Source organism: Agelaius tricolor, unplaced genomic scaffold (genome assembly GCF_023055355.1).
Source record: "Agelaius tricolor isolate 1412-34295 unplaced genomic scaffold, bAgeTri1.0.p SCAF_25, whole genome shotgun sequence".
NCBI lineage: Eukaryota > Metazoa > Chordata > Aves > Passeriformes > Icteridae > Agelaius > Agelaius tricolor.
In genome coordinates, this window is record NW_027269285.1 from 319499 (window position 1) to 334736 (window position 15238).

The following is a 15238-nucleotide window of genomic DNA, read 5'->3' on the forward strand; positions in this document are numbered from 1 at the left end:
AAAGCTTAACTTATTAAACTTCTCAAGGCTGACCCTGCTCTCAAGGGGAGAAGCTGTCAGTGGGTTTGCACCATGCAAGAGCTGCCTGTGGCACCAGACAGGCTTTGTGCCCACTGACCATGCACCAAGCTGCTCAGGTTCTCCCACAACAGCCTTTTCCCTGTTAAATCCCTGTTAAAATATATTTAAAAAAAAAAAAATTGATTTGAAAGGAGGCTGAGGAGCTGGAGAGAGAAAATGCAATTTCCTTGTTAGCTCACCTGGCCTGCCCAGAGGCCTGATGCCCTGAGGGGAGCTCGGCTGGCACAGAATTGCTGCTGGCTGCTGACAGGACCCGGTTTGTATGGAGCTTTATGGGACACTAATCTCAGTTCAGACGGGACAGTTCTCTTGGTTGAATGGCTGAGGGTTTGCAGAAGAGTGCCTGGCTCCTCCTGCACTGCTCCAGCCCCAGAGCTGGGAGCACCAGCAGAGATTTCCCCTTTTATGTCGCTGTGCTTCAATATTCCTCTGCTTCCACTGCCAGGTTTGACTCCCCAGGAGCTCCCCAGGCTCCCACTGCAGGGCTCAGCCCCGTTCCACGCCCTCACCTGGTTTCCAAAAGAAAGTTCCCCAAAAGCTCCTCTAAAGCTGTCACTACATGGCCACACACACAGAGCATGTATATGGACACAAAATATGTTATTTATTGTGAATTTTGCAAAGACACATTTAAGCAACAAAATATACATTTGTGAACCTTTAGTTTTATACATAACAATCTGCTACCATAGCAATAAATTAAATATACATTATTTACAACAGACATAGGTCACCAGAAACTACAAAGCACTGCCTCTCTACATCAAAAATAAACTTTGTCAGATACATTTCTCCAAGATTCATTTTCACTCTATAAACTCTCCTCACATTCTCTGCTCTAAATCCAGCGTTCCCTTTGCAGGACACGGGCAGCGCTACATTCACCGGCGGCGATGGGAGCGTGCAGGGGCTGGGCAGAGGCTGCGGCGGAGCAGCCCCGGCACCGAGCGCCGCCCGCAGCCGAGAGATCCCAGCCCAGGCACGGCCCTCGGTGGCAGAAACGCCCCGGGCCCCTTACCTGCCGCTCCTGAGGACCCTCAGATCTCTGGGGAGAAACGGAGTTTGTGCTTAGGATGCCCTGCTTCCCTCAGAAAAAGCCATTCCTGTTGTGCTTTGGCTCTGTGGGCTTTCGAGAAGATGCGAGTGCGTGCCAAGAGCTTTGCTGAAGGGAAGCCCAGGCAGGGCAGACCGGCCCCGGTGGAGGCGGCGCCGCCGGAGGGGAAAGGCAGAGACCCCCAGAGACGCCTCCATACAGCGGGGGCTGCCCCATCGCCCCCCTAAGGCATTTCTGAGCCCCCTCTGCCCCCTCTGCCATGTCACTTCTGAGGAGGGCAGAAGCTGTGTGCATGGAAACAGTGGAATCAGAAAGGAAAATGCACTGCCCAGTAATTCTAGTGTCAGTTAAGGATCCTCTCCTTTATATATATAAATATACATATTTTATACATATATATATATATATTCCTTTTATATATGTATAGATGTGTAAGTGTCACTTAGAAGCACAAAACATTTTGCGAAATATCTACAGGAGCACGTCCAGGGCCGCTGGCAGCGCAGAGGTGCCCGGGGTGTGACTGGAGCCCTGCGGAGCCCGGAGGCGCCCCGGGACCCTCGGGGCCGCTGGAGCGCGGCCGGAGCGGGGCCGGCAGCCGAACCCAGCGGCCGCAGGACGCACAGCGGGCTCCAGGCTCTGGCGAGCGGCGCTGCTGGAAACGGCCCCGGGCCAGAGCCCGGCCCCAGCGCTGCTCCGGCGGGCTGGCACAGAGACAAGCCCACAGCACTGCAACTCTCCCTGAGGCTTCACGCTGTTCTGCCTGATAGTCCCATTCGAATAATTGCCAAATCAATCTAGGTCAAAAAGGAAAGCCACAGTTTCAAGTGGAAAAAAAAAAAAAAAAAAAAAGAAAGCAACAAAACAACCAAAAATGGCAAACCAGCTGACAGTAGCCACTGCATCATCTGCTGAAAGATCTCACGGAGATCAACACCCACAGGAATGACAACATCTACAGAACTGAGTGACTTCTCAGAGGAAAAAAACCCAGAGCAGACCCTGGGAGCAAGTCATTGCACCAGTCAGTGTTTCACGTGCAGCCTCGGGAAATCAGACCAAAGCTCATAAGAGAAGAATTGGGGGTGGGTTTGAAAGTGCTACTGAAGCATCATCAGACAAGTGCTGAGCAGCAAAGTGTGTGATCCTGAGACACCTACAGCTGCAGGCTGGGCTGAGCACATGGCATGCTCCTCTTCCAAAGGAAACTCAAGGCTTAAACTCTATTGAAATGCAACTGGCTGGAGCAGGAGGGAGCATCCCCACGGGAGTTATTGGTATTTACTAGTCCTACACAGCACTTAGGACAGTGAAACTGTTCACAACTGTTCCCTGCCTTTTCACAACTGTTCTCCTTCTTTAACCTGGTTCTCCCCCCATCATAGCTCAGCCTTTCCCCATGGATTAATTCCAGCACCTGTGTGAACCAGGTCTAAGGCTCTTGGAAAGCACCTCCCTGCAGGACCAGGGTGAGCAGAGCACGTCCTGCTTGGCTGGGCTCGTCTCTGGCCAGGGAGATGCCAGGGAGGAGGGCAGGTAGTGGCTGAACCCTATAAGCACTTGCCCAGGAGAGGGGAGCAGGAGCAGGCACAGCCAGGGCGGCTGCCCAGGGCTGCTCCAGGAGCACAATTCTGCCCCTCTGAAACCTCTGTCAGGTGCTTTGTGCCTCTTGGAGCACCCACGGGGGAAGTGGCTTTGGCACTCAAAGTCCTGCTTTCAGTAGGAACCACAAACTTGAAGAACTGTGTTCACTTGAGATTGAGAACCTGATTTCATGAGGGTGTCCAAAGGTCACAGGCTGGGGGGACAGGGGGGAATATCTCTGCAGCATCATGGCCTGTCTTCCAGAAAATGGGTGAGGGAAATCTATGAGCAATGTGAAATTTACGGACAGGCTTCAGGAAACTTCACATGAAGCTCCATAAAAGAGCAAAAGGATTTCTTGGCATATTGAGAGAGGTATTTTCTGGGAAAGGGCATTATGGAAAGTTACCTTGCAGAATCTATAATCCTTTCATAATAACAAGAGTTTGCTCAAAAGCAGCAGGACAGACTCTGTAGGGCTGGAGCAGCCTAATGCCTCCCAAATCACCAGAGTTTTATGCATTTGCCTGCCTGGTGATCCAAGCCATAGGGAAAAGCAGAGCCCACCAGGCAAATCCCCTCTGGTTCTAGTTCTAGTACTAAGAAAAGCTAAAGCTGTACTACAGCACAGCTTTGGGTCACCTTTCCCAGGCCTGTGCCCAGTGTCAGGCAGGGACAAAGCAGGGAGGATGAACCTGCCAAGGAGGATGAGCTGGCTGCTGTCCCCAGCTCCACTCCCTGGGCCAAGTCACTCACCTGCCTCTTGTGCAAGAAACTGAGCACGTTTGGAGCGAGGGCTGCCTCTGCCCCAAGAGTTTTGGGGTGTAGGTAGGAGCTGGGGGATGGCTGGAGGGACCCTGCAGACCCCACTCCAGGGAGAGCTGCCCAGGATCCCCCCAGGGAGGTTTTGCCCCATTGTCCCCAGAGAAGAGCAACAGCAAACGATGGTGGAGGGCAAACTGCCCCAGAGCCACTAACACCTAACCTTGGCCTGACCCCCACCTTCAAAAAACAAACATAAACCCCTGTTTCCCCACTGATAACTGCAAATAAAGCATGGAGGGACCTAAACTATGTGGAGGTCTCTCCTGCTGCCCCTCTGCCCCCAGGGACAGGGGGATGGATGGTGCCCAGCAGCTGCAGCACACTGGGCAAGCACAGGGTGACCAGAGGGGGACGTGGCCCTGGCCCTGTGTGCAGCACAGGCAGGGGCACAGGGCGTGTGCTGCACAGCGGGTGGGAAGGTGGCTGTCCCTGTCAGGACAGGACTGCAGCAAGGTGAGAGCTCTTTTCTGGTGTGGCGGGCGAGGGCACCTCGCTGCCCATGGCTGGGGCGTGCGTGGTCCCATGGGGTGTTGAAGATTTTTCCCTTTGTTGAAACATTCTGTGCAAAGAAGAAAAGGATAAAAGTCAGGAGTGTGGAAGGAGAATATTCTCACCCCTGAGATGCTGGCTATGAAGCACCTGTCCCAGGGAGGGAGCTGAAGCCACGGGAGTGCCCTTCCCCAAAACACCAGGCCACCTATCACTCCCAGGTTTTGGGAGAAGGAAACCCAGTGATTGGGTGAAAAGCTCAGCTTTTTGAGACCCATGCTTTCAGAAATGTAACTTTCTTTCATTCCAAATTCTATGGGCTCTTCTGCTCAGTTTGGATCTTCCTAATGACACCCTTAATTTCATGGAACAGAAGGAACGCAGGTAAATCCCACTGAGTTCCCTTTATGTCTGCCCACGAAATCCATCTCGTGTATCATCTGTTTCCCCTTGGATTTTCGGAATGGGGAAGGGCCTGCACTGCCTTTCCACCCCAGTGCCCAGAGCACAGCACAGCAAATCTGGAGATGGGCACCAGTGTTTGACAGAGGTTAACTGGGAAAAATGCAACCTGCTGGGCTGACCTGGGAGCAGTGCAGGAGCACGGTGCTGCAGAAAGGAACAGCAGCACTGCCGGGTGCAGAGTGCCACGGATCCCTGCCCTTTCCCCCCTCACCTACAGCAGCATCCAGGTGTTCTAAGGCACAGCATGGATCCCACAGCAATAACAAGCAGAGTGAGCAGCTGTGGGTAGCTGAACACAGCTGGCCCCCGAGCAGCCTTTTTGCACAAAGCAAAACACACCAACTCACCTGTGACAAGTTCATGACTTCCTCCTGCTAGTGGCTCTATGTGAAAGAACAGAACACGGGGTGGGTTGCAAACAAAGGGGCAAGAAGTCACAAAATCCCTTCCCTTTTCTCCCTCATGGCCCCAGAGCCTCCCCCAGTGCCCAGACGCCCATGCCAGGCAGGGAGGGCACGGCTGGCAGCATCCCACAGTGAGAGCCCTGGCACCTACCATGCTGGAGCTGCCATGGCTGAGCTTGTCAAAGCGAAACTTCAGGTTGGACCTTGGAGAATTTCTGTTCTTTAGATCTGCTGGAGGGAGAGGACAAACAAAGAACAAAAATAATAAACTGTGAACAAAAATATTTGCTGTAGTACTGGCTGCACTCGCCCAGCTAGGCACTTTAATAGGCTGTCAGGAGTGCTACCAATATTTAGTCTGCCTTGGCTGAATGTTTGGCAAAAGCTGTACATTAAGTGTTTGCAATGGAACAAATTGAGGCTTAATTACATTTCACAGTCTTTCTCCTGGAAATGCCACTGAAAAGGCTACAAGGAATGACTGATCCATATAATGTATGGGTGGATTTTCATGTTCTTGGCAGGAAAAATACAAAATAAACACTTCAAGCATTAAAAGGGGCTGGTTTAAGGGTTCAGAAAATCACTTATGAAGTAAGGAGGAGGACCTGTGGGGTGCTGAGACACAAAAAGCCTGCCTGCACTCCATGGTCTCATTTTGCCTGCAACACTCCCCATTACAGAGCTGTTTGGGTCTATTTGTGCTTCCTGGTATTTCAGAAACAGCTCCTCAGCTGACAGTGTGTCTCCACGTGGCTGCTGGTGCCGTGTGGCAGGCTCTCTGTGGCTCAAGGAGCCAGAGCCATGGGGATTTGTGGGTGACGGGTGACTGTGGCCATCCCCTGTCTCACGGCACCCTCACCACAGAACGGGCCAGCAAAGAGCTTTTCCTGCCTGTTTGGCCCTTCTGAGCTGCAACTCATTGTGCAAATCACCCGACTGAAATGGATGGAGCTGGTGAGCGGGTTGGCAGGAGAGGAATGGAGCCAAGACCACGGGAAGCTGATTGTTGATTAAGTAATTGTGAGTCATGGCCCAGCCTCTGGAGACAGAGTTTCCACGACGACTGCACATGCCTGTCAAGGGAGACAGAGGGAACAAAGCCACAGCAAGAGCCACCTCTGCACTCTAATTGAGAAAGGAAACCAGTTCCCCATGGAAGTGACCACAGCACATGGGGCCATGTGTCCAGAGCAGCCCTGTCAGGATGGGGCTAACCCACACCCCGTGGGTGCACGGCTGCTGCTTCACCCTGGGACAAGGCTGGGAGGGGGCTCCTCCATCCCAGCCCACCCCACAGGCACCCCCAGGCACAGGAACCGGGTGGCTGCAGGAGAGGAAGGCAGAGGTGGTGCCTGCTGCCCTGACCCACCTGTGGGGCTCCTGCTCATGATGACGGGGGTGGCCGTGGCCCCCGCGCCGGGGCTGTCGCTGCCGGGCGAAGCGCTGTACACAAACACCTCCTGCTTGAACGGTGACGCCGTGGAGGGCTGGCTCCCCTGCTCACACAGACAGCACATGGCTTCTCCTGCACACAGGCCTTCCCCCACACCCTGCCAATGCCCCACTGCACCCGGGCCCACTGCAAATACTGGCCTGGACAGAGCGAGCAGCGCCCAGGGCATTCCAAGGCTCGCTGGGGTGCCACGGAATCACAGGCTGGTTTGGGTTCTTGGTTTGGAAGGGACCTTAAAGACCATCTAATCAGACCCTCCCTGCCATGGGCAGCGACACCTTCCACCGGACCAGCCTGCTCCCAGCCCTGTCCAACCTGGCCTCAGACACCTCCAGGGATGGGGCAGCCACAACACCCCGAGTCCCCCCAGGCACAGCACCCCTGCTCCTCCCACAGCCTGGGATGGTTGAGCCTCTCCACCTCAGCAGTGAGGAGGCACCTGGGGGCTGGCAGGCACTTGTCCCCCTCAGAGCCCAGAGGTCTGGAGGCAGCAGGGAGCCCAGGGGAGTGGGGATTTTGTGCCACGGGGAGGGTTTGGTACCTACCACGCTGTCGTACTCCTCCAGGGTCTCGCTCTCCCCCGCCGTGCTGCTGAAGCTGCTGGTGCTGGAGGAGGAACGGGAGATGTTCGACCGCCCGTTCTCTTTCAGCTTGATAAAAGGCCTAGAGAGAGGCGGAACGAAGGAAGGGCGCGTGGCTGTCACCAGGGCAGCGTGTCCCTGGGACTGGGACGGGGACAGGCCCTCCTGCACACCCCCGGAGCACAGTGCTGCCGTAGGAATGAACCTTTTGGGGTGCTTCAGCACATAACCACTTCCAAAGGCGTGGCACAGGGCACGGGGTGGGTGCCCAGCAGGAAACCCTAGGTGGAGCTGACTTCGCCTCGGCAGGGAGGAACAGGCACAGCCGCCTTCCACGTCCTGAGGATTCGGGCAACCTCGCTCTAATGCTGCTCTTTGCTCTTCTTTGTAAGACCAAAAAGGAGCTGGGCTCAAGAATCACCAGAATCTTTTCTCTCTTAATATCAAACTTATTTACAGTGAAATTTAGATATGGTTTTGTTTGACAAATTCCTTGGTGTCTGCTGAGCTGTGGGGGAAGGAGGATGGGCTCCTCCTGGCTCACCTGTCTTTGTTGGGGCATATTTCAGGGGAGCTGGGGTTGGATGAGGTTTCAGATTTCATCTCTTGGGAAGAATGTCCCAAATCTGGTGTCTTCTGGGCTCCAGAAACACTGTCACTGAGGGCACAAAGAGACAAGTTGCATGAGTTATACAAGAGACTTTAAAAGGATGGTCAAATTGTACTACCTGACACCAACTATAAACTGTGAGAGAGGCAGAGGCTCTACAGGCACCACCACAAACTCACCACCTTGTCCTGCTCTCCGCCTGGCTCTCCGATGTCGTGTGCAGGCGAGGGAACAGCCCTGAGCGGCGCTTGATGGGGCTCCTGGACTGGTTCTTGGCAGCAACTGCTGGGACAGGGGGCTGGGAGCAGAGAACAGCCTGGGCCTGAGAGCCTGTCGGGCTGAGGAGGGGTGGGAAGAGGCAGGGACAGAGGGACATGTGGACATGCTCACCGAGAAGGTGGTCTTGGTCACCTCGCCGCTGTTGTGGGCAATGCCCCCACTGAGGCTGCCGGGGATGCCACTGCCATGGTGCTTCTTCTGGCTGCCCACCATGGTCTCCATGGAGTGGCTGCGCACCCGGATGGCTCTCTGTGCCAGAGGGGACAGCAGGTCATCACCACCCAGCGGGCTGCTGTCCCCAGAACTCCTCCCCAGCTTCAGGTGCTCCCCAGGCACCAGGGAGAGCCACCTGTCTGTGCCTCCCCGAGAGCAAGCACACCCCAGCAGCAGCACAACTCGTGACAGCAGCCCTGGCAGGTGCAGCTAAGCACGGCTCCCCTGGGGAGCCCCACAGCCACCACAGGATCAGATTTTCCCCCATTGCTCTGTGATATCAAGGACTCCATCTCTGGGACCAGGAGATACAGACACAAGCCCCAAGCCCTGGCCAACCTCGCAGACCCCTTGGCAGGAATGGGGACCACAGCCAAGCCATAAGCCATGTTTGTGTGCATACCCTCCACAAGTCTGCCTGGACTCAGAGAGAACAGATCCTCTCCTGCTTTTCTTGCACCTCTCCTGCACCTCTCCAGCCTGCCCAAAACAGCCCCTGAGCTGGAGGCTTCACAGCCACATAAAAGCGCTTCTGCTCTTCAGCAAGCTGCTGCCTGAGAATACATTTAGCCTGAACCCCTGCTGTGGCTTCTGGTTTGGTTTATCCACCTCTGGAAGGGACTGGAGGTGAACTGTGCAGCACTGGCCTCACAGCAGCCACAGGCTCTCCCTGCTCCCGTGGATCTTCATTTCTCCACGTCCCTTCCCTCACTCCTCACATCAGCAACCTTCTCCATTCTCCTCTCAGCTATTCCCTCAGCCATGGCTCCTCCAGCCCCTGAACCCCAGCCCAGGCTAAAGGGCAAATGAGCCATGGCAGGCCAAATTCCCTGGGTGCCAGCACTGCATCTGCAGCATGCAGGCTGTTTGCTGCTGGCTCTGGGGCTCATGGAGCCACAGGTGGACCTGCACAGGGTGAGAGGAACTGCAGCCCTGAGCTCTCACCAAGCCTCCAGTGCTGCAGACCACAGCCCCAGCAGCCCCTCCTGCCCAGCCAATAATGAACATCAGGCAAGAGTCCATCAGACTGAATTTATTGGGGTCAGCAGCATTGACATACAATTAGAAGTTGTTCTTAGGTAAAAGTGATCAGTTGCTTTGCTGCAAAGCAGCAGCCACAGGCACTCCCACTCTGCAGGCTCCTGTCCAGGGCTGTGGAACTCTGCAGGGTTCCCCAACACCCCAGCCCTGAGGAGTGGCTCCTTTCCCCACACAAGAGGCAAAGGCACCTCTCACTCACTCAGAGCCCAGCAGAATTGAGCTCTGCTCACCACTGAGAACTGGTCCCCTGGCCAAGGGGATGGTTCTGTAGGCTGGGTCGTAGGTGCAAGGCAGCGGGCAAAAAGGTACAGTGGGGACCAGGTGTGAGCCCTGCAGCCCCCCTTTTTACCATGGGGACAGGTGTGCGCCCTGCAGCCTTTGTGATGGGCACGGGTGTGCGCCCTGCAGCCGCCCTTCCCCGTGTGTGCTCCCCATCACTCCCAGAGCACGCGGTGCAGGATGTGAGCCAGCAGGCAGCCCAGCAGCGCGGGCACGAGGCGCCCCACACGGACCATGGGGCTCACCTCCCAGCCCAGCACTCCCTGCAATGCCGAGAGAGCACGGTCTGTCTCCTCACACACACAGAGCGGGCCAGAACATCCCTGCTCAACCTCAGCGTTGAGACCTGACATGAACGCTGCGATGTATGACTGACTGTGCCCTTCCTACACGTCTCACACTGGAACAGACACATCTGAGCCTCTGCAGCAGGGTCTGGGGCGCTGTGCACCCTCCTCCCCAGTCCCATCCTCCGGGTGCAGGAGGAGGTGGCTCATTCACCATCTCACTTCTCTGTGCTACAGAAAGAGCCATGCCTGAGATAACGGCAGGAACTGTCCCAGCAGGCCCAGCCAGGACAGGCCCCTGCCCAGCCAGTGGCAGCCACCCAGCGCCAGACCCTTCGTGCTGCAGGGCAGCTGCACCACAGGCACCTGGCAGTGGCTCACACCCTCACACCCAGGTGCAGCCCCTCCATCTCCAGGGGTGTCCCTGCTGCCAGTGGCTGCTCAGAGTTTCCTCCACAGCACTTTACCCACTCCTTTTCCTCCAGCCCACATCACCTGCTTTCCCTCCCACTCACCCAGTCTCCCTGGCACACTCAGCACCCCTTCCCACTCCACACCCAGCACGTTATTTCTGTTTCAAGCACGATGACCACCACCCCCACCTGCTTGCTGTGGCAGCTGCCCCAGGCCCCCCTCCTGATCCCTGTCCCACAGCAGCGCCAGCCGGCAGCCAGAACACGAGCAGGACACGTCCTGCCACAGCAGAGCCCAGCTACAGGCACACTCTGTGGCAGGGGCCTGAACTGAGACCCCTCTGGGGACACAAAATGCTGCAGCACAGTGGTAGAGAGGTGCTCAGGAGCTCTGGAGAAGTCACTCCAACGGGGACGCTCACCAACAATGCAAACATGCCAGCTTTTGCTTGCTCCCACTGGGACCAGCTCGGGCACTTGGCAGGCTGAGCAGGCAGTGGTGGCAGCAGCCCCCACCTCCTCTTGCCACCCTACCCTCAGGGGACATCTCTTGTCCCCCAGCGTGCACTCTGCCAACCCCAGGTGCCTTTTAGCTCTGCTGCTGGCAAGGGCAGGGCTTTACCTTGAAAGACTCCAGGAAGCCTCCGTGACCCCCATTCTCCAGCTTGTCCTCCTCGGGCCCCAGCCCCAGCATGGTCTGCGTGTGCCCGTGCAGCTCGTCGTGCAGGTTGTCCAGCAGGGCAGCCCGTGTGCGGTCCTGGGGAGAGCCAGGGCTCAGCCAGGGCTCTGGGAGGAGCAGCGGCACTGCCCCATGGCCCCAGCCCGTCCTCTCGAGGTGACAGCCACCCACAGGCACCACGCTCTCGTCCCTGCGAGCACTGACCCAGCTCAGCAGGGAAAGGCGGCTTTGAGGAGGGGTGGGACAGCTGCCCAGAGCTGCTCCAGGCAGGGACACGTGGGCAGTGTTACCTCCAGCTTGGCAAACTTGTCGGACTTGCAGCAGGCGTTCTCAGCATTGATGAGCTTGGTCAGCAGGAACTCCCTGAACTCGGGGCTCTGCGGGGACAGAACCGAGGCAGAAAACACCCTCCAGTTTAGGAGTCTCTGTGTCTCTGGTAGCACAGCTGTACCAACCCAAAACCCAAGCTCACAGCACCTGGCAGTGCCTCCAGGTGTGGAAGCACTGGTGGAAACCCCGGTGGGTTTGAGGTGCTTGCCTGCACCAACACAGTGCCCCAGCACCAGAGCTGCTGCTGCTGCCTTGCTCAAGTAATGCCATGCTGTGGTGCACGGCCACTCACCCTGCCATAAACACCAGAGGCCCCAATGGAAACCAAAATTAACGCAGGCCAATTCCAGCAGTCCTGTTTTCCCCAAGCCAGCGTGCTTGGAAACACCTCGGACACGCACATCTACATTTCTACAGCTTGGAACACACTTCCGTGCCAGTCCCTACCTTCTGGAACACCGGCGGGCTCGGCAGGGGTGGGCCGAAGGAGGGAACGTCTTCCCGGGCTGTGACTGACACCTGAGGAGTCAAGAGACGTGTTATTCCCACGGGTGCAGCAGGATAACAGGGTTTATGCCACCTACACCCAGGTGATATGTCAGACTGTTCCAAGGCACATTCAAATGCTGAGGATCATCAAAACTCTTTAACAAATGAGCTGTTTTACAAACATGTATTTCATGTACTGCTGTCTGTGTACACACACATTCTGTCACAGTGCATACATAACCACCTGTGTGCACACGTGTGTGTGCTCAGCACTCAGGTACAAGTCCCCACCAGGCCTAACACTGACTGCATCACTGAGCACAGGGTAAGTGCCCTGGGCAGCCTGTGCCAGGGCTCACCACCCTCAGAGGGAAGAATTTCCTCCTAATCTCTAATCTAACCCTACCTTTGCAAGTGGGAAGCCATTCCCCCTCGTCCTGTCACTCCATGCCCTCCTCAAAAGATGCCGAAGCAAAACTGGGTGGGTGACAGTGGGACTGCCCTCACCTTGTATGCTGCATTGTCTGCCTCGGGGTTCTCCACCTGCACCACGATGTAGGCGTGCAGGAAGTTGGAGGCAATCATGTCTGGCACGAATGGCGTGTTCTCCTCTTGGAAGATAATTGCCACTATGTCGTTGCCAATGTGCCTCTTCCTCTGGAGCTAAACCAGCAGGGAGAACATTGGGTCAGTAAAATCAGGCAGCTCTGCCCCAGCAGCAGCAAGTGCCAGTCCCGTGCTGGGGAGCCAAGCAGCCCCATCCCACGGGGCCAGGGCTCAGCAGGGCCCACGGCAATGGGCAGCGTCAGGGCATCCCCACTCAGACCCCTCTGAGCAAGCAACCACATCTCTCGTACTTGTTGTGTATCTCCTTCGGTAAAAGGCAGCTTGGTGGAGACATGAAACATTATCTCCCTGTCCCTGAACACCGTGTACACAGACTCCACTCCCGTCTGCCCATGGCTGACATCCAGGCCTCCTCGAAAACTGGAGATCAAGGGAAAGGCGGAGAGAAACGAAGAGATGTTAATTGAAAGCTTCACAGAGAGCACCAGCGGCTGTCAGGGGACAGGCTGATGAACAGCCCAGCTCATTTATCTTTATCTAGCAGCGAGCAAATGGGAAAGAACAAACCGTGCGTCATGTGCTGTAACCAGCCATCGCTGTCACCAGCCTGAAATACAGGCTGCACACCAGCAGGGCTAGTCAGCAGGGCTGACCACAGCCATGGGCCAAGCCATGGCCTCACCACCCCTCACCAGCAGTGGGGGTCTCTGCCTGCACTGTGGCTGCTGCAGGGACTGCCCCGGAGGCACCCGCGGCTGAGCCGCGACACCGGGCACAGCACATTTCCACAGACTGCCTTCCATCTATGGCTGAATATAGCCAGATTTTATCACAACCTCAAAGCTGCAGGAAAAGAAATTTTTCTCTCTTGGCAGCTCCAATTTTTTTTTAACTCCCCCAGCCTTGAAAAACAAGCCAAAACTATATTTGCTTCTGCTCCGCACATCCCGCTCAAGAGCGAGATGACTTCTGTTCTCACACGTAGATATTTTTACATATGACATGGTCTCTTGTTAATGTATTTGTAAAATCATCCTTTTTATTTAACTTACCCTTTGAAGTCCTGGAGAGTTATGGTGTCTCCCAGAAAATTTAAGAAGTTCTTGAAGGCAGTGCTCTCTTCATTATTGCCAAACAGCTCCTCCTCTTGTGTCTACAAAACACAGGGTGCATCTGCTGACAGCCCCAATTTCCCTGCCTGTCCAATCCCCTGCCACCTCCAGCTCCACCCACGGCGTCCCTGGGGCCTGACCAGCACCTTGTTCCATGGTGTCCTGCACAGCCACAGGCTGCTCCCCACCCCTGCTCCCCAGCTGGCACCAGCACATTCCCCACCAGCCACCAGCACCATCCTGAGCTGCACAGCCCACTCAGCACCCAGCACAGTCCAGGGCAAAGCTGCTGAGAGCCTCCTCTGAGCCCCAGCAGGAGCCTTAGGATAATATCCAGGAAATACCAAACCAGAAGTGAATCCTCTGTTGAAAAATCCCTAATCATCTCCTGCTTGCTGTATTTCAAAACAATGAAACCCTAATTACAGCCTTACATGAGTCACTCAATCCAACCCAAAATGCAATATGTAGAGTGCCTGTCAGAGTAATTTTCAGTGAGTTCTGAGGCTGAGTTCTGCACTCCCCATCCAGAGTCCCCCTGCTAATGACAGCACTTTCAGCAAGCGCCTCTCTTCAGAGCCCACAGTCCCTCCAGACAAACGTAGCTGCTTAGCTGTCTAAACATATATCTGATTAAAATACCACGCCTGCTAAAATCCATTTTCACATCCGCTTTTCCCTACAGCAGCTTGTGGGCTGATTTCCATACTGAGACTTTTCAGTCATATAATTTTTTAATGAGTGGGGAAAACATCCGAGCAAAGAGAAACACAGTCAATGAGGACAGACAGTGCCACGAGGTGCTGCACATGGCAGAATTAAGGTCAGAGTTGAGCCTGTGCTCGTGAAACGTGGATCTCTGGGATCACTGGGACACGCTCCATGAAAGCAGCATGGGGACAGCTCACCTGCCTGAACTTCTGATAGATCACACCAAACTTGAACGTGTTGTTGACCTCATGCTCATCATAAGACACTATCATCTGGGATGCCTGCAGGAAAGCAAAATGCCAATTCAGTGGTTCAAAATGTGATGGCCAAAAGATCCATGGAGAGGGGTGAGGAGAGCCCACCAGAGCTGCAGCAGGGTACAACAACCACTGGGCAGCATCAGGGGAGTGGAAGGGGAAAAGAAGCCAAATTCCCACATAATTAGGCTAAAAGTTTTCAACAGTGGCCCTGGGTGTGGTTCTCATGTCCCTGCAGAACACACAACCAACTTGGGCAAGTTACCTCACCTTGGGGTAGAGAACCGGGTTAAATTTCAGCCCAGAGGCATCGTCACAGAAGGCCTGTGGGCAAGGGGAAAGAACAGTCAGTGCCAGGTCCTGGGCCAGAACTTCAGCCATGAATGTCTTATAAAGAAGCCAAATACAGCCTCCAATAGCAGGAGCTTCCCACTTCACATCCTCTCATTGGGACGCCCCATGGCCTGGCTGGCCCCAGCTGAGGATGCAGCAAGCCAGGTCCCAGGTCCCTCCATGTCAAAGGAGAGGCACTTGCTCTCCTTGCAGGAAAACAGCAGCAGGGCAAGCCACAGCACCACCCAAGCACCCCTTGACCTGAGAGCCCAGGCACTGCTGCCCAGCACTGCCCAGCACTGCCTGATGTGCACTGGCACAGGCCTTGCTGCACGAGCTCCAGCCAAGGCAGGCAATTCACCTTTGCAATCTGGGGGATACTCGGGAGTTTGCTGAATCCTGCCAATGGGATCCTTTCATGCAATGTCTTCACTTTGGACCTAGCAAAGAAACAATGAGCAGACAGATGTCAGAGAGTGTCTACAGCAAAGCAACAGCCGCTGTTGGGAAACACAGTTGTGCTGCATTTGTTGGGCCTGGTTAGTGAGCAAAGGCTCGATTTGTCTTCTCATCTCTTAAAATATTCATAGTTTGAGGGAAATGACACAATGGTTCAGACATGCTGGGTCCTGTCAGCTTATGGAGGGATGGTGAGAGAAGTGACTGGTGTTATCCCAGGGAGGATTAAACCCACAGAAG

General features: G+C 55.3%; 1 protein-coding gene across 27 annotated transcripts in view; it reads right to left on the bottom strand.

Annotated features, from left to right (window-relative positions):
- Window positions 1-662: 662 nt before the first annotated feature.
- RAP1GAP2 (RAP1 GTPase activating protein 2) overlaps window positions 663-15238 on the bottom strand; it is a 55775-nt gene continuing 41199 nt past the window's right edge. For 21 of the 27 annotated variants that reach the window (XM_071447822.1, XM_071447821.1, XM_071447820.1 and 18 more), the window contains 17 exons: window positions 14901-14979; window positions 14477-14530; window positions 14147-14230; window positions 13179-13279; window positions 12417-12546; window positions 12067-12222; window positions 11518-11589; window positions 11031-11117; window positions 10684-10818; window positions 7940-8077; window positions 7729-7847; window positions 7484-7597; window positions 6904-7021; window positions 6275-6401; window positions 5054-5133; window positions 4846-4881; window positions 663-4103 (listed from right to left, as the gene is read on the bottom strand). In XM_071447822.1, coding sequence (XP_071303923.1) covers window positions 4873-4881; window positions 5054-5133; window positions 6275-6401; window positions 6904-7021; window positions 7484-7597; window positions 7729-7847; window positions 7940-8077; window positions 10684-10818; window positions 11031-11117; window positions 11518-11589; window positions 12067-12222; window positions 12417-12546; window positions 13179-13279; window positions 14147-14230; window positions 14477-14530; window positions 14901-14979 — 1603 coding nt within the window. In that variant the 3' untranslated portion in view covers window positions 663-4103; window positions 4846-4872. The remainder of the gene's footprint in view (window positions 4104-4845; window positions 4882-5053; window positions 5134-6274; window positions 6402-6903; window positions 7022-7483; window positions 7598-7728; window positions 7848-7939; window positions 8078-10683; window positions 10819-11030; window positions 11118-11517; window positions 11590-12066; window positions 12223-12416; window positions 12547-13178; window positions 13280-14146; window positions 14231-14476; window positions 14531-14900; window positions 14980-15238) is intronic. The other 6 variants (XM_071447840.1, XM_071447813.1, XM_071447841.1 and 3 more) reach the window with 4 other exon arrangements.